At 45.1% G+C, this 19,073-nt stretch overlaps 1 protein-coding gene across 1 annotated transcript in view; it reads left to right on the top strand.

The window, feature by feature from the left end:
• Window positions 1-18,037, top strand: part of shank2a (SH3 and multiple ankyrin repeat domains 2a) — a 141,750-nt gene extending 123,713 nt beyond the window's left edge. The window contains 4 exon segments of the mRNA XM_084541366.1: window positions 109-221; window positions 980-1,085; window positions 2,396-4,892; window positions 17,462-18,037. Of these exon segments, the coding sequence (XP_084397492.1) occupies window positions 109-221; window positions 980-1,085; window positions 2,396-4,892; window positions 17,462-17,990 (3,245 nt within the window). The 3' untranslated portion in view covers window positions 17,991-18,037.
• Window positions 18,038-19,073: the final 1,036 nt, after the last annotated feature.

Below are 19,073 nucleotides of genomic sequence, written 5' to 3'. Positions count from 1 at the left end.
TTTGACCCATCCGATTCTTACTAAGGCTTTGCAAGTTCAGCCCCGCCCTCAGCCCCGCCCCTCGTCGTTCTGTCGCACATTGATCGTGACTTTCTGTTTGTTTTGCAGACAAAGTAGAAGAGATGACACACGCCCAGAAGACCTCGCCTGTCGACATGAAGATCGCCACCATCAAACCACGCCCATCCAGCCGCTGCTTGGTTACGCCTGCTGACATGAATGTAGGAGATCATTACATTTAAAGTTTACTGTCATTTAGGGGTGTCCCGATCTGGTGTTCCTGCCCCCACCCAATCTGATTCGACTGGATTCAGTCCAATAAATCTTTCAGTCAAAGTTAATGTAGCGTGGAGAGGGTAGCTGGTACCTTGTGTTCTCTACTCCAGAAATGTTCTGGTCCTCCAACGCTGCCATAAACTCCCTAACCCTCTCTGGAAGATGTTTCTCCTTGACGCTGTCTCCAGGAAACTTTTCTCTTCTTTTAAACGTTCAGTGTTTTGTTGTTGTTGTTTGGGTGCAGCCTTTGACTGAGTGGACTCCATGGATTCTGTTTACATGATCAACTACTACCACCTCAACAAACATCCACATTACACTAGTTAACTGCTGTCTGACTGACTCCATTTTCCAGAGTAAAGTTCTTCCACACAGTGCAGACATGTTGTAGTGATTTTGGTTCCTCTTCTTCTTTGATTTTTTGCAGCCTTGATGCTAGACAACCGCTATTAAAACAGAAGATGTTTTCACGCTACAGGGACGTGGTTTTGGTTTATGTCAGAACTACAAACCATCAGGTTTGGTTGAAGCCTTAACAAAATCCCTGGGTCACCCCCAATACCTGTCTTCTGATACCGATCGGGACACGCCTTATTTGAGTGACTCTATGACTCTGAATCTCTTTTGCATCTCTTATTTTTGAAAGATAAATAATTTAAAGTGTATTCCCAGGCGTATCATTAACAGCATTCTGGTTTTTCAGTCCTTGTATCACGACCGCCAGGGAGTAGCAGTGGTGCCACCCACTGTGCCGGGGGCCTTCCTGGGGATACCTGAGAAGGGCACGATGAAAAAGCAAAAGTCCATAGGTATGATCCACGTACAATAAGTGTGTGTGTGTGTGTGTGTGTGCGTAGGAGTGTGTCTCCGTCAGCTCAAATTATGAACCCTGCATATCTCGTACCTTTTTTTTTTGCTTGTCACAATATTCTATTAATGCTCAAAGGACTCGCTCCGTGTGCTCCAGCAATATTAAAGCTAATTATAGATAAATTAGAATGATCCAGTCAGCAAAGTGTGCTTTCAGGCGATAATATTGGAGGCCATTAAGCATATGCTGAAACCTCATTCTTGCTGCTGAACTGGAGGAACGCCATGAAGGCTGATGTTACTCACAGCTCTCGGTATTAGAGCCTCTTTTTTCTCCCACTAACTCAAATGAAAACACATAAAACACATAAAAAGGAAATGCTTTCTTTGCCTAACTTAACGAAACATCGGTGAAGGGAGGTGCCCTCTTGAAAACCCCAATGACATGCTGCATATTGCTGTTGTTTAGGCCAGGTTCCTGACGTCTTCATGTTGCTTGGTAGCTATGGTTAGCTGCTGAGCGGGCCATACAAGCCAGCAGCGTTAGTTTAGCTCATATTTTACAAGGTTCGAACTATCCTCTGCTGCTGAGCGGGCCATACAAGCCAGCAGCATTTACTTAGTTTATTTAGATTGTAGGTTCATATCACATGACTATAGGTTTGTTAGGGTTTCTCAGTTGAACAGGGCCTCTAAATGTGTTTTGCCTTGGATTTTGGCACAAGGGATTGTAACATCTAATCCTGTGTATTAATGAATGAAAAGGGTTAAGGTTAGGCTTCGTCCCACTGAAGTATCCCCACTCATTGGTCACTCACTGCATCCTTATTTTCAATAGTTAATAAACTCAAATTAAAGAAAGGATATCTCTGAAATGATGAAATAAAGCATCTCCTGTTATCTCCTGGTACTGACCTCTGGATACCCACAACTGTTGATTTATTTAGATAATTTTACCTGATCATTTTCCGTGTGTACTGCTCTGTTACAGCAACACAGCTTCTGCATAGATTTACATGCAGCCCTCTGAATATAAATGTGTTTTTATAATTTTTTCTCTGGCCCTAATTTCCATTTTTATGATTTTTAAATTGGTCGGCTCAACTCGCCAGAAAATTCCTACTTGCTGCAGCGAAGTATGCAACCCCTCGCAAATTTCAAGGAACCCCCCCTCTGCTCAGATAAATAAAGGTTAAGACGGAGCTTGCTCTCCAATAAGATGTTTCCTGTGGAACTTGGTGTCGGTGCAGGGAATAAATGTCTTCCACGGGTCCACATGTAATTCATCTTTCTGCTTCCTTTCTTTAAGGCACATCGGAGGATGAGAAACAGGGATTCCTCACTCCTCCCTTACTCAAGTTCTCCCGCAGCCTCTCGATGCCTGACACCTCAGAGGACATTCCTCCTCCCCCAGCCATCTCACCTCCTTCACCACCTGCCTACAACGCCACTGCCGGGCCGACACCCAAGAGCTACGGCACCACGCGACCGAGCTTCACCCACAACTCACCCAACGCGGTGACGACCATCGGCCGAACCACAGACGTTGGTACGTTAAGGCGTGGCTATTACCGCCAGAGCTCTGAGCAGTTCGAGAGCACTCGTATTCGGGGGCGCACGCCTGTGCCCGAGAACCCGTATTCTGAGGTGGGCAATAAGACACTGTATGTGCCGGCGAAACCGGCGCGAAGGAAGGGCATGCTGGTAAAGCAGTCTAATGTTGAGGACAGTCCCGAGAAAACGTGCCACATGCCTTCGAGCCCCTCGGGCCCGGTTTCTATGCCTACCACGCCTGTAGAACGAACATGCTCCTCCATCCCCATCCCCACCATCATCGTCAAGGAGCCCTCCACCAGCAGCAGTGGTAAGAGCAGCCAGGGTAGCAGCATGGAGATTGAGCCCACCACCCCTGAACACCCACCTCTCACGCCCACAGTCGGTGGAAGTGGAGGTTTGCGTCCTGAAGACCCCCTCTCTCTCAGTAACCCCTTCGCAGCAGCTATTGCTGGCGCAGTGCGGGACCGGGAAAAGAGGCTAGAGGCAAAAAAGAACTCAATTGCCTTCCAGTCAATAGACATAGGGGATGACGAGTTGAGTGGTCCCGCACCGACCCCACGCCTTCGTCAGTCCAAGTCCATTGATGAAGGCATGTTCAGTAGTGACGAACGTCTTCGAAGGATATTGGCTCCTTCTATAACACAGCTCGGGCGCCCTGTTGGAGGCGGTAGTGGCAATATGACGGATTTCAACACTCCTGAGCCCACAGTGGTTCGGGAGCCTCTAAACACAAGAACAGGTCAGTGTCCCAACCTGGACAGTCCTGTTAGTCTCCCATCCACTCCTCCTAAGAGCCACTACAGGGCCAATGGGACCTACCTCCATCCTGTCACTGGAAAACCTTTGGACCCTAATTCTCCGCTAGCTCTGGCCCTGGCAGCTCGCGACCGTGCCATGAAGGAGCAACAAAACCATCCCCAGAATCAGACACCAAATCCTCCTCAGGTTCAGCAGACCCCGAAGCATGAAGCCCAGTCGCTGCCAATTCAGCAGAGTCACAAACCAGACCTCAATCAACCGCTGTTCATTGACACCAAACTACGCTCGGGGATTGAGACGAGTTTTGCTGCGATCTCCTCGGCCACCATGGGACGTCCCGGCCGAGGGGGCCTTCGGAGGCAGATGACGGAGCAGAAGTACGAGTCTGATGGAGCACGGGAGGAGCGGCAGCATCAGGCCGTCGAGGAGAGGAAAAGTGCGCCGGCGGATGTGACGGACACATCACAGCCCAAGTCAACTGGGTTACTGATGGTCCACACAAGTACAGACGCAAACAACAAGGTGAACAGCCAAGACGTGGAGGGGCAGGACAGCAACAGGCCATCTGAACTCAAGGACCCCAACCAGCCCGACCCTCCAACACTGTCCTCCAACCCTCAGCCACCTGGATTACGGAGGAGGACCGTTCCTTTAGGGGAATCTTTGGATGAACCAGTAAAATTGCCGTTCCGCATCCCTCCACCTCCTCTGGCCTCGGTTGACATTGATGAGGAGTTTGAATTCTCAGAGCCCCTCCCACCACCACTGGAGTTTGCAAACAGCATTGACATACCTGATGACCAGGCTAGCGCCATTGCAGAGATGCTTCATCAACAGAGACGGAACGGGGGACTTCCTCTACCCCCATACCACCCTCACGCCCCTCCATCTGTCACTGATCATCACAAACGGGTGGCAAATAGCATGCCCCCGTCGTATCCGCCTCCTCCACCTGATCCGGAGTCGGGGGTCGGCGACTCGGGCATCGAAGAGGTCGACAGCCGCAGTAGCGGGGATCCTCAGCACATGGAGACCACCAGCACCGTTTCCAGCATCTCCACCCTGTCATCAGAAGGAGGCTTCTGCGACAGCGCTCTGGAGAGTCTCTACGCCGCCGCAGACGGACACGCCTTCCTGGTGGATCGGCCCCCTGTGCCGCCCAAACCCAAGAGCAAGTCCGTCATCAACAGAACATCTCTCTATCATGACGCTCTCATTGAAGAACCTCCGGAGTCCTATGGGTCACCGCCTCAGGCCCCTCCCCCTCCCCCTTCATCATCTGAACCTCCTAGGACTCCTACTCAAAGGACATCCAAGCTGTGGGGCGATCAGCCCCCTGAGCTCCGCAGCCCCCCATCTACACAAGACACCAAGAACACCGTCGTCACCGAGCTGAGCTCCATTCTGCAGCAAATGAATCGCGACCGGCCGACCAAGCCAGGAGAAAGCCTCGACTCCCCCACGGGGACCAGGGGGGGCTTCGGGACAAGGTATGTGAAGTCGGTCCTCACTGATTCTTAGGTGCAATATTTTGACACATATTTTCTTGTTTCCCAAAACTTATCTTTTACTTTGGTCACATACACCGATCAGGCATAACAGATCATCATCCCACAGATACTTGATCAGTTTGGGATCTAGTGAATTTGGAGGCCAGGTCGACACCTTGTGCTGTTCTTAGTTGTTCCTAAAGTGTTTTTGTGTGCGTGCCTGTGTCAGGCTGCATCCTGCTGGGGATGGCTGCTGCCATCAAGGAGTGTCATTGCTATGGGGTGGGGGTGCCTGGTCTGGTCTAGGTGGGTGCTACATGTCTAAGTAACATCCACACCAATGAATGCCAGGTCCAGAAGTTTCCCAGCAGAACATTGAACTGTCACAACATGGTCAGTGGTTTTAATGTTGTGGCAGATCGGTGTAAGTCAGACCTTTATTCACTCTGTTTTGAGCCAACTTGACCTCCACAGTGATTTCATGGTGATATTCCAGCTGAAAGATTTACATTTATCATCGTCTGCTGCTTTGTGACATCGTTGTTGAAGCCGTTGTGTCGCTGAGGATTTGAGGCGGTTAATGATTCTGTGTTTTTAATTATATCTACAGAACAGACATGAGATTTGAGTGTTTGTTTTATTCAGTCTGGGAAAGTTGTGGGAGTGTCGTACAAATTTAGAAATGCCAGAGGTTGTTGTTGTTTCATTCTCACAAGATACAGAAACAGAAAACATCTTCCTTGGTGCCTCTTGGTGACGCTTGCTCTGGTGATAGTTTTCAGCAGGGATGAGTTAATCTTCCACTGGCTTATCATTGATTTTGTTTTGAGTACATGTGTTTTACTCTCCTCTGGTCTGTCATCCAGCCAGTTATTACAAGTGCCTTAAGTGTAGATTGGCAATTGACTGGCAAAGGATTTGTGCTTGTGTTTCATTTGAAGGGTCAGTCGTTTGTAGCAGAGCGAACCCAGGAGGCTTCACGTCGCTGTCGCTCATGCTCTGTATATTTCTATGTAATGTATGGATGTGTCACAGACTCCAGATCTGACAGCTTTGCATGTTGTCAGATACGATAGGTCAGCTCTGCTCAACGACTGCCAGCAGCTACTAACGGTAGTAACACATGGTCGACGTTTCTGGTGATAATATTTTGGCCATGGCAGTAAAACAGATCGCTGGAATTAGATTTATTCCTCTAGCAGTTTGTGAAGACTGTTGATTTTCTGTATGAGTGAAGGTCTGTTTAGGAGGTGGTTTGACCTAAAATCATGCTGGTCAGAGATTCCAGCTTTTATTGTCCCAATACATCAGTCACAATAGAACCTCTCAAACAAAGTGGTTGTGTTCACTTTGGAGAGTCAGATCTACTAGAAATTAAACAATTAAATATGAGAAGATGACCGAGATGTTTCCAGGTCTGTGAAGGTTCTCAATCATCCAGGTCAAAGAATATCCAAAAAACATGGTGAAATGAGGACAACTGGACTTGTAGAGTTTCTTGAAGACGTTTTGGTGCTCATCCACTCGTCACTCTGGAAGAATATCCAACAAAGGTTCAAAAAAGGCAACTGGACTTGTAGAGTTTTTTGAGAAGACGTTTCACCACTCATCTGAGTAGCTTCTTCAGTTCTGGCGGACTGGTGGGAAGTCTGAGGTTTAAATACGAATTATTAATTATTATTATTATTATTATTAATTAGCTGCACCAGTTTCTGGTTGTTAGCATAACAAGCAAGTTTTTTCAGGAGGAGTTCCTATTTAAACCTCAGACTTCCCACCAGTCCCCTAGAACTGAAGAAGCTACTCGGATGAAACGTCTTCTCAAAAAACTCTACAAGTCCAGTTGCCTTTTTTAAAAACTTTGTTGGATATACCATGACCTGGATGACTGAGAACCTTCACAGCCACTCTGGAAGAAGCAACTTAGATGAGCGTTGAAACGTCTTCAAGAAACTCCACAAGTCCAGTTGGAAGTCGTCTCCATCGTCTCTGTCCACATTGATTCCATCTTGGTTCATCTTGTTCTTCTACCTCCATGTTTCTGTCCCTCACCTGATGTTTACCCCACGTGGAGCAGACATGCTCAGAGAGAAACCAGCACATTAAGAGTTTAATTCAGTTCAGTTCAATTCAGTTTTATTTATATAGCAATACAAATTGTCTCAAGGCGCTTTACGAAACCCGGTCTGAAACCCCCAGAGCAGCCTGAAGATGACGGTGGCAAGGAAAAGCTGCCTATATTTCAGTTTTCATGAAAGTTATTGGTGAAAATTACACACGAGTCTGTGATTAATCAAATTATGTTGACACAAATATGTAAATATAGAGGGGAGGGTCGAAACGTTGCTTCAGTTGGCATCATGGGAGCTGTCTGGTTGGTGAAAGTCTTTCAGTTTTGTGACCCAAACTCAAATTTAAAGGATTCTGGTTTAATGCTCATTTACAGCAGATAGGATGGACACTAATGTAGATTTATTCCTGTTGTTGACATGTGGTGGGTTTATTTTAATCATCGTTAGTGTGTTTAGGAGATCAGATTATCAAAGGTTTACGCCACCACCTCTACATCTGATTGTTCAGTCTGTTCTAATTGAGATAAATATAGTGTATGAGGGATTTTATTCTGAGTTCATGTAAACGTATGTAATAAATATTTCAGGTAGGATTAAGGTACAGAGACACATTTAGACGGTTCGGGACCTTCAGGAGTTGAATCTCCAGTAACTGGGACAAGGTTTTGATGGACCCTGCTCCTGAATCAACTCAGCTCATGCTTTTTTAAACCCACTTCTCCCCCTGCGAGAGGGAAATAAAAAGCACACTAAATAATTCAGCGCTCCCATGCATTTTATATGAACGGTCCCATCGCTCATCAGAGAGGTGTTCAGGATGGAGGGAAAGCGCCGGTTCCTCTGGACTCCGGCTCCTCCTGATCCAGTCAACGTGTCCGTCTGTCTGTAATCACACCGACGCGTCCAGCAGCTCCCTCCTTCACGCTTCACGCCACATACTATCGTGTTATCCTCATTTTTCCATCAGAGTCTGTTGACCTTTACACCTTGTGCTCATTTCAGCTCACGCTTCTCCGTCTCCATTTTCCTCCAGTCTGCCGTTGTCCCTTCACCTCATCTTTCTTCATGTGTCTCCCTCATTCACAGGTAGGTTCCATCTGCTGCTCTAACGTCACACCCATTCCCATGTTTCGTTTCCTTCTTTCATGTATTTCACTTGTGCAGTTTTATTTGCGTAACTAGCTGCAAACACAATGAATCAGCTCAGTCAATGGCTTCATTAGCTCAACGCTTAATCTCCCAGTGATTACCGTTGGACGTTAAGTGTCTCTTGTGCCGTTTTTTGTGCTGCGTTGTACATAAAGAGAAGCTTTGTGTTTTTATGCAGATAGCAGCTTTATGACGCTAAGGAATCACTGAAGGTGTCTCTCCCTCTCTCAGTGAACGTCTTTATTGCCCTTAAGACTTTCATTTGCGTCGATTTCCTGAACCAGGAGGACTGTTTTGCTCAGTGACGTTTTGTAGAAAGTGTTCTTTTTAATGTTCTTTTATACGGTTATGTGCAAGTTGAGACAAATCTTTTGCGTCAGTCTCCCAGTGGTAGTTAGAGGAAGGATGTGTTGGAGTATTCTTTGGGTTTTAGTTTTCTACTGTGAGAACTGTGCGACAAGATTCACCAGATCAACACTAATTAATGATTTTGGTCTTTTCTCAAGTGCAGAGCATGTGTCTCAGGAGTTTTTCTTAGTCATCAGTCATTTCTTTGCAATATTAGTTTTCTTAAGAGCAATGCTCCTACTGGATTCATGGTATTCATGAATGTCCATAAAAAATATTCATCATCCACCACTCATCTTATTCAACTTTGGTTGGTTTTTCACCAAATTGTAGTAATTTACTAAACCCAGAGGAGCTCCTGATGACTTGGTACTGGATGACTTGTAAATGTGTGTGAATGAATGACAGCTTTTCTTAGTTTAGTTTATCTTATCCTATTTGAATTGAGCTTATTTTAGCCCATCTTATTTTAGTTTAGCTCGTCTTTTCTTAGCTTTTCTTCGTTCATCTTGGTTTGGTGTAGCTTATCTTAGTTTAATTTAGCTTATCTTTGTCTTCTCTTATTTTATTTTATCTTAGATTATGTTATCTTAATTTAGCTCATCTTAGTTCACCTTCTCTTGGCCTTTTCTTATCTTTTCTCAGGTTTTCTCATCTAGGTTTGGTGTAGCTTAGCTTAATTTAACTTTTTTTTTTAACTTTGTTCGTCTTCTTTTGTTTTATTTCATCTTAGCTTTTTTTGTCTTAGCTTATCAAAAAGACACTAAGAGTCAAAGACAGGCAAACAAACTTCATATCCAGTGTATGTATATATTCTTTATTATGTACTAATTATGTGCACGTGGGGTAAACATCAAGTTGAGGAACAGAAACATGGAGGTAAAAAAACAAGATGAACCAAGATGGAATCAATGTGGACAGAGACGATGGAGACGTGGAGACATCTTGGTCGTCTTCTAAGACTCTAGACATTCAGACATTGGAGATAGAGTTGTTCTTCGTTCGTTCTTTTTCCAGTAGCTTCGATGCTCCACAGCAGCAGAACTACTTTGTAAATAATGTTCTAAAGTGATCAATGTGTTGGGACTTGTAAATCCATAAATCTGTCCTCGTGAAAGAACCGGTGATCGATGGTCAGGTCTTGTTGCAAATAGCTGCACTCATAGAAAAATGTTAACATATTGTTTACATCTCCTATATAAGAATAAGAACAAGCTGCAGCCTCTAAGGACTGGGAGCAGGTTGGGGGTTAGATGCTTGCTCAGGTCATGGACACAGCGGGAGGTGAACGTGGGACCCCTTGGTCCCAAGCTGCACCTCTAACCACTGCTCCACAGCCCCCATGTATGATATCACTGGAGAACAAGATATCACCTCAAGAGAAACAAGATGAAGACTGATGTTAGCGTTCTGTGTTCCATCAGTGAAGGTGTTGGTTTTGAGGCTGAGAAGATGGAGGAGTGCAGCTCATTGCGGCCTCTCATTCTAGTTCCATCACCACTTGAAATATTTCTAATTGAGCTGCGTTCTTGTTCAGTAGACGTACGTTTGTTGAATGATAGCACTAAACGCTAATCACACTCAACACGTTGTGTTTCCTGCAGCTTCTAGAGAAACTTAGTAGAAAGAAAATTGAGTCTAATATTAACTTTGAAAGTTAGTTGGGTTTTTCTTTTTGGATTTAAAAATAAACGTAACATAACAGCTGTCTTTTCCAGTTTTCGTTTCTGTTTTTAAAAGCAAACCTGAAATACCAAATAATAAAATGCAGGGACCGAGGAAGCAGGCCTGCAGAGGGTGAAGGCGCTCCCTGTCAAACAGATGGCAGTAGAGATGCACAGAAACATGGCCTAGATACGCACATACCCCCCCCCATCGATCACTCCATCCTCTGCTCTCGTGCTGCTTCTCTTTTCTTTCGTTGCTTTTTCATCTTTTGGTTTTTGTTGTTGTTGGAAGCAGCCACATCACCAGTGGAGCCATCATCAGATCTGTCAGTGGTTTTAGCCTCCCAGATTAAAACTGTGCGTCGGTTGTGCCTGTGGACGAAACGGTTGCCGCGGCAACCAGCTGATGAGAGCAGCAGCAGCAGCAGCAGCAGCAGCAGCAGCCTTGAGGCCTGCAGTGATGTCAGTGTGAGTCGGGGGAGGAGGAGGGGTGTGTGTGTGTGTGTGTGTGTGTGTGTGTGTGTACGTACATGTGTGAGAGAGATGGAGGATGGAGGGAGGATGGAGGATGGCAGGCCTAACCCTCAGCAGAGTTCAGCATCATCATCTCACTCAGATCACGTGCGGCGCTGCTTTAGTAGGCCACCGTTATGTAACCCCAGCCTCTCTCTGTGTGTGTGTGTGTGTGTGTGTGTGTGTGTGTGTTCAGGCTTCTATAAATAAAGTGTGTGTGTGTGTGTGTGTTAGATAGAATCAGGGAGTCATGAGATGCGTGTGGGGGAGGGCAGGGGGGACGCGTGGGGGAGGCCAGGTCTCCCACCCCTTCAGATGACTCTGCATCCCTCTCCTCTCAGCTGATGGAGAGCGAGCGCCGTCGTCCCACAAGACACGTGCTGATGCATGTGTGGTTGGTTTACATGAAGTTGTGGGGTCCGAACTCTGGTGGAGTACTGAGATGCTGGGGGGGCATGTTGACTCTGGGGGGGACATGTTGTCTTTGTGGGGACCCTCAGCTCTTTATGGATTGTAATCCGTTCAAATTTGTTTTTGTTTTTTTTTTATTTTTATTTGTATTCCTACATTTTGCACTGTTTGCAAGTTTAAATCTTTGGAGGATGGATGGATGGATGATAGAGAGATGGATGGATGGATGATGGATGGAAAGATGGATGGATGGATGGATGATAGACGGATAGATGGATGGATGGATGGAGAGGAGTAGGGCTATAAAGGGATGGGGGATGGATGACTTCTCCTACAAATATTAGTTTTTTGGAGGAAGGTTGTTCTGGAGTCTCTGGTTGGCCAGTAAGATTTGTTGTGGGCGGGGCTTAATGCAGTGATGGACAGAAGAGAAACAGTAGTCAGAGATTAGTTTACAACTAAATGTCTGTTGTTAGAGAAGTGACACGGTTTGAGTCTGATGTCGTGTCTGTTGTTATAAATATTAACAGGAATCATTTTAAATCGCTGCGTACTGTTCTGGTCTGATCGGTTCTAGGACGACCTGAAGTATTGTGGTTGAAACCCATCCTAGCATATTCTACACATCATCACATGGAGCTTTAATGTCTCAATAAAAGGTGATGCCGTATACAGAGGTATCGTGGTTCACTAAGAGTTTCACAGCATAGCGCCGTCCTCTTTGCTATATGTGACTCTTCGACGCTCCAAGAAATGGTAATAAGGTCAGAGAAGCTAAACGAGGCTCTGTGCTAATTAGTCTTAAAAGACAACTACATAGTTTTCACATCAGTTTAACTCCTGTAACAAAAGGTCTGTAACAGATGATAAGATGCCAGTTAGAGGAGCACCTGATAGACCCAGGGTCAATGAAGCTGTTGTTTGTCCGGTCGGAGTTCCTCCTCCTCCTCCTCCATCTCCTCCTCCTCCTCATAAAGATGTCATGTTCCTCCATGCATTCCCATTGTCTCTTCTAAGTCATGTGTCTCTGTTCTACATCCTTGTTTGTCCCATGTCCATCATCCTCTGTCTCCGTCTCATCCAACACAACAACGTCCCGTGGACAAAGCCGGTGTTGAAAAGTGACAGCTGTAAGTGTTTTGGGGGTTTTCAACAAACGGCCCAGTTCCATATTTTGGCAGCAGGGCCTCTTTAGTCCCCTTCACTTCCCCTCGGGCCGTCCCATATGTTACTAGTATATCTAGGCTACACTCAGCACCTCCCTATTGTTGGAGGTCACATTTGACCCGATTCCTGCCTCTTGTCTCAGTTTTAGAACAAACTGTGTTCTGGCAACTAAATCTATTTATCAGTTGTCTACGGGGAACCAGATCCTCGGGGGGAAGTTGAGCTGAGGTTTGATCGTTCTGCATGGACTGGTTTTATTTGTGGTGGTGGTGGGGTCCTTTTGTTTCACTGCTTTAAATATCAACTGCAAAAACTGATATCTAGAGGAAATATCTGGTTTTCTGTCGACCAAGATAATTCCTCTTACTAAGTTTTTGTGTTTTGGAGCATTTGAGGCTGTTTAAGTGTTTTGTTCCTAAATGAACTTGGTGTTGTAGGAAGTTAAAATATTAAAACTCAAACACGTTCAACAGCTATTTTGTCAAAGTTAGAATTTATTATTTCAAGAAATAACGTCTTAAAAACATGATGACCCAATCAATAACACTACTGACTGTACAGTCTCAACTACTGATATTGACTAAACTAATATTTTCCTTGTTTAAAGCATAGACTGTATATAAATATGGACACAACGTCTCCTCTTCCTCTCATTGGTCAAACCGACTCTATGTTCCCGGGGATACGGGCGGCGCCATCTTGTGAGTTCCAGATCCAGAGTCTGATCAGTGCGGTCTGAGGGCGGAGCCACGCGGAGCCGTGATATTGATGCCCCGCCCACACTTCCTCCAGACTCACTCATGTTTTAGTTTAATTAACACTACGCTCTGCTCTACCTCCACCTGTTACAAGGACATGATGGATTATACACTGGTGTTACTATAAATATTAAAATCAGCTCATAAAGTTATTATTTAATTAATAAAATTAAATAAAATTAAAAGGTAAGCAGTAGTTTTAACGCCACTCGAACAAGAGGTCGTTCTTAGGGACTATTTTCAGCGGCGGATTAATCCTCAGTCAGCTGATTCTGTGTGGATCACATGTTTAGTTGTTGTACAAATATCAGAGCTTTAAAACACAAACAGTAAAACACAAGTTGCATATTTGCAGAGTTGTGTCAACAGAGATTAAATCTGCTCTGAACATCATGAAGTCGTGCAGCACAAGAGAAGAATCAGATAAACAATCTAGCTCTGAATGTATCAGGACATCGTCGGTCCTGTCGTATTAATCATCTCTCAGCCCTGCAGGGTGAACACCTGGTGTAGCTGTAATCCAGTCTAGATGAGGCAAACAAAGACCAGAGACCTGAACCAGCACCTGGTTTAATGAGGCGACTTCAGGATTTGCTAAAGAGTGGATTTAATGTTATGTCACTCTTTAAATAAAACCTTCCTTTGCTGATGGTGTCAGTTTCTTTGCAGGATAAATGGCAAATTCATTATCCTGGGATTGTGAGGGAGGCCTGCAGCGTCACTTCAGACACTGATCAAAACCGCTGCACTAATTATTTCACATGCATGGGACAGAAGAGCTGAAGGTTTATATGGTCAGTCCTTCCTGTCAAAAGAACCTCAGGACACACATGGTCTTCTCTTGTGTCTCCGTCTACTCAACCTGAATCCAAGTTTATTCTAAATCCCGGTCAAGCCCTTCAATCTGATACTGATCTTTTAACGTTGAGTCCCTCTCTGATCCTAAATGTCCTAGAGTTGGTCTCCTGTAGCGTCCTAAAGTCTGTCCTTGTCTTCCTTGTCTTCTCCTAGAGTTGGTCTCCTGTGTCTTCCTAAAGTCTGTCCTTGTCTTCCTTGTCTTCTCCTAGAGTTGGTCTCCTGTAGCTTCCTAAAGTCTGTCCTTGTCTTCCTTGTCTTCTCCTAGAGTTGGTCTCCTGTGTCTTCCTAAAGTCTGTCCTTGTCTTCCTTGTCTTCTCCTAGAGTTGGTCTCCTGTAGCGTCCTAAAGTCTGTCCTTGTCTTCCTTGTCTTCTCCTAGAGTTGGTCTCCTGTGTCTTCCTAAAGTCTGTCCTTGTCTTCCTTGTCTTCTCCTAGAGTTGGTCTCCTGTAGCGTCCTAAAGTCTGTCCTTGTCTTCCTTGTCTTCTCCTAGAGTTGGTCTCCTGTAGCTTCCTAAAGTCTGTCCTTGTCTTCCTTGTCTTCTCCTAGAGTTGGTCTCCTGTATCTTCCTAAAGTCTGTCCTTGTCTTCCTTGTCTTCTCCTAGAGTTGGTCTCCTGTATCTTCCTAAAGTCTGTCCTTGTCTTCCTTGTCTTCTCCTAGAGTTGGTCTCCTGTATCTTCCTAAAGTCTGTCCTTGTCTTCCTTGTCTTCTCCTAGAGTTGGTCTCCTGTAGCGTCCTAAAGTCTGTCCTTGTCTTCCTTGTCTTCTCCTAGAGTGGACTGGATTCAGTCCAATAAATCTTTCAGTCAAAGTTAATGTAGTGTGGAGAGGGTAGCTGGTACCTTGTGTTCTCTACTCCAGAAATGTTCTGGTCATCCAACGCTGCCATAAACTCCCTAACCCTCTCTGGAAGATGTTTCTCCTTGACGCTGTCTCCAGGAAACTTTTCTCTTCTTTTAAACGTTCAGTGTTTGTTGTTGTTGTTTGGGTGCAGCCTTTGACTGAGTGGACTCCATGGATTCTGTTTAGATGATCAACTACTACCACCTCACCACACATCCACATTCAGCTAGTTACTGAATGATTCTTCTTCTTCTTCTTGGATTGAAACAGAAGAGGAAGAAGAGGTTTTTGGTTTTGGTTTATGTCAGACCTTAAATAAATAACTTCTAAAGATCAGACTTTGCTAAAGCCTGATACAGATCGCGACGTCTTAAATACGACTTAACTGAACTCTCCACATGTCCTCACCTTCAGTAACAGATGGAGCTTTTGTGGAGTCAAAGTTTAACGTCTCATGCTTTGATTTTTCCAAACTTCTCCAGCCTTTCAGCTTCCTATCGGCCTTCTCCACTTAATTCCCGCTGCAGCCACCACCCAGCTCTGTCTAATCCATGCTCCAAAGGCTCTATTAGAATAATCTACTCATTGCTAAATCTCTGTGAACTGGTTAAAGAGTCAGACCTGGGCAGGGACGCGCTCCTCTCCTCGTTGATCTGTTTTACGTCTAAGTCTAAAATAAAAATAGTTGATCCCTGATGTGAACCCTTTGTGTGACCGATGTCTTTCACACATGTCCTGGTTTAGTCTGGCCGTTGATATTTAAAATCTTATATTTTTTTAATTAGAAAGAAAAAAATAAACTTTTGAACCGTGGATTAAAGAGCTTGTTCACGCTGTATAGCAATAAATATTCTAACCCTCATAGAGAATGAATGTCAGAGACATGAATGTTATAGCTTAATGAGCTCATCTTATATATAGATGTTTTTAATTTACTTATTTATTCATCTATCCCTTTTAACCCATTTATTATTTTAGTTTGTGATCTTTCTCTGTAAATGAATATTGATCGTGTCTGAGACGATTCTGTCCCGTGACCAAACGGGACGAAATCGTAATAATTAAAATCAGTGAAGTCATTAAATAACTTGATTTGGTTTATTAAATGTGTGTAATTAGGGTGACGTATGATCCTAATAACGTCTTAAAAATGTGTTTTAATTTATTTGATTTATTTAACCAGGAAATGAGTTGTTTTAATTGAACATCAAGGTTTAGATCATCATGAAGAGCCAGTCGGTTATAAATGAAGTGTCCTTTCTTACATTATAATAATAATAATTATTGATCATATCTGTCTGTTTTTTTACTTGTTTTCCTCTCAGATACAGGACGACTGTTAACATCTTCACTAATTAAATCACTTTAATAATGAGTCAAACGTCTGGTTTAGAGAACAGAAAATAAAAAGCAGCAGGGACTGTTGTAGTTTTTTGCATGCGGCGCCACCTCCTGTTCATCTGCAGCGTTACTTCATTAAATCCCTGCAGCAGCAGAGTCAGGACATGAGCTGAAAGTCAGCGTCTCACTCAGGTTCAGTAGCAAACGATGCATTCAACGTTCTTCATAGTGTCGGATACAGTTCAACTATTTACCATAAACAAATATAAGGTTATTCCAAACTGGTTCCTAAATAATTCTCATAATAATAATAATAATAGTTGAACATGTGGAGAATCTTCCTCTTCCTTCCAGCTAGAATATTTACGTCTCCAGGACATTAAAGATCAGATTTAACATTTTTAAGGTGATAAAACGTCTGATAGTTTCACATTATTTATCTCATTCTTCTCTGGTCCTCAGAGTTTTTGTTTTAATTCTTTTCTTGTGCAGGACGAGTTAGTTTTACCAGATTTAATCGCTGTTGACTTATCTCAGCTCTGCAGATATGTAACTTGTGTTTAATTAATGCTCTGATGGTAGAAATAAAATCAGTAGATCTAGAACCTGATGAGGATTAATCCGCCACCGAAAATAGTCCCTGAGGATGACCTCTTGTTTGAGTGGCGTTTTTATATTTCTAAAGGGTCAAACGTCTTTATTTTTATTTCATCCCATCTCTACTGCTCTAACTTCCTCTGTGCTGCTGTTAGCCGCGCCTCCCTTCACCGGCTCCCAGGACATTTTAGGATCAGTTTTAAAACTCTTTCGTTTGCAAAAGGTTTGGAATAAGAAGAAGAAGAAGAGGTGTTCTGACCCCATTGAGGTCACTCAGGTCTGCTGACCCCCGTCTCTTCTGTCTCAGCTGCAGCATCTAAACTCCAGACCTGGTCACGTCTGCAGATTAGACCCTGGCTGAGTTTAAATCCCTCCTTAAAACTCATTTATGTTCAGTTAGACAGCTGCTCTTTTACATTGTGTTTTAGTTTGGTGTTTTCAGCTTTGCACCCACGGCAGCACTAGAGCGCCACCTACTGAATGTAAAGTGTAAATGTGAGACACATTAGAGCAGCTCTAGAATGAGGAGGTTTCAGGTGCAGAGACAAATCCATCATCGTTTCATCATGTTTTTAAGAAAGTACGAGGCCCCTGGTTTGATTTGGTTCCACTTTTATTCACTGATAGATCTGCCTAATAAGACTTATAATCTTTATAATCCAAAGAAATGGAAAAAAGCATCTAATATTTCACTCTTTTTACATTTCTTGACCCTGTGCTCTCAGCGTTCATCATTTTCAAACCCTGCAGAATAAAACCTTCAGTGTTTTAACTTCATGTTGGTGTGAAAGGTGTGAAACCAGCGATGTCTTGGTCTAACCCGTTGTCTCCTCTGTCCCCCCCCCCCAGGCCGCCCACAGATGACTCAGGAATGCGTAACAACGCCGCTGCCGCCGCCGCCCTCACCTCCACCCCTCCCAGCAGCCTCCCGTCCCAGGCGCACCCCTGCAGCCCGCCAGACTCCGCCTCCTCCCTCACCCCTTGCTCCTCACTGCCTCCGTCCGTGTCCCCCACCCTCACGGACGTCTTCGGCCTGCCCACCCCGCCCATGGGCAGCGGCGGCGGCTACAGCCTGAGCTCCTCGTGCGGCGGCAGCGGGAGCTCCCGATCCCCGTCGCCGCTCACGCTGTTGCAGGCGGTGGCGGCCTCGGGCAAACCCTTCGCCTCCAAACCCATGGAGCTGTGGAGCAAGCACGACGTGGCGGACTGGCTGGAGAGCCTGAACCTGGGGGAGCACAGGGACGCTTTCCTGGACAATGAGATCGAGGGCGCCCACCTGCCCTCGCTGCAGAAAGAGGACCTGATAGACCTGGGCGTGACCCGGGTGGGCCACCGCATGAACATCGAGAGGGCCCTCAAGCTGCTGCAGGACAGATAAGCCCCGAGGTGACGGGAGGTGTCACCGACCACTTTTACCGATCTCTTCATCAGACATAATCTCAAGTCGTGGAACTGGCTAGAAGTTCTTGTCCAAGCTGACGCTGCCTCTTGCTGTTCTTGTCCTCTCTCATCCTCTCCGCTGTCGCCCTCATCTCAGTGCTCCGGTCTTGTTCGCCCTCTTCCTCCTTCCCGCCGTCCTGAGCGTCATGGGGATCACGGGACGTCTGGAGGAACTGCAGGAGGAGAGAGTAGAGAATAGCTGCTATGTCACATCAAGGAGAGAGAAAGCAGAGGAGTCCGGTGTCAACGACTGTCCAGAAGATTTAAAAACCAACTCTGGATCCGTTCGTCCACCGGAGAATAAGAAAAATACTCGTCTGGAGGTTTATTTCTCATAAAGACTCGTGCTCACCCGACTGCTTTGGAATACTGAAAACTTTTTCCATTCACCCCGGTGCGGGTGCATGAAGAACCAGCTGAGCTGGTCGTTGCTCCTTTTCTATCTTTGCTAGAGTTTGTTCAGAGAATATTTCTTCACTAGAGTCCTAACCGGAGTTATATTTCTGGGTGCATCTAAGGTTGTAGAGAACAATTTGAGATAGACTCCATGTTTTAGTTTTTCTTGTTTTTTTTTTTTTTGCTTTTCACCTGTTTGTGTCAAAATATTAGTATAACGAACACACACACACACACACACACACACACACACACACAGAGTATGCACAGTGACACACACAGGATGACAAATGAGAAAACACACTGTCTTTACTCTCTGAGCACACACACACACACACACACACAGTCTTTTACTGCGATGGCCTTCTCCTACAAAGTGTGAACAGAGGTGGTCCAGCTGGTTGGTGTCCCACTTGTTATTGAAGGAGGAACCGAGGCGAGGACACGAGACGCAGGACGGACGTTGGACCTGAATAGATTCTCACCTTGGAAACGGTTGGACCAGCAGAACGTCCTCGTCCTCGCTCAGGCTTTTCCTTCTAGTTCTGTGTGTGTGAGTGCGTGTGTGTGTGGGTGAGTGTGTATGTGCGTATGTGCGTATGTGTGTGTGTACGTGTGTGTATGT

The sequence above is a fragment of the Chelon labrosus genome (genome assembly GCF_963514085.1).
Source record: "Chelon labrosus genome assembly, chromosome: 3".
NCBI lineage: Eukaryota > Metazoa > Chordata > Actinopteri > Mugiliformes > Mugilidae > Chelon > Chelon labrosus.
This window is presented reverse-complemented; position numbering and strand designations above follow the sequence as displayed.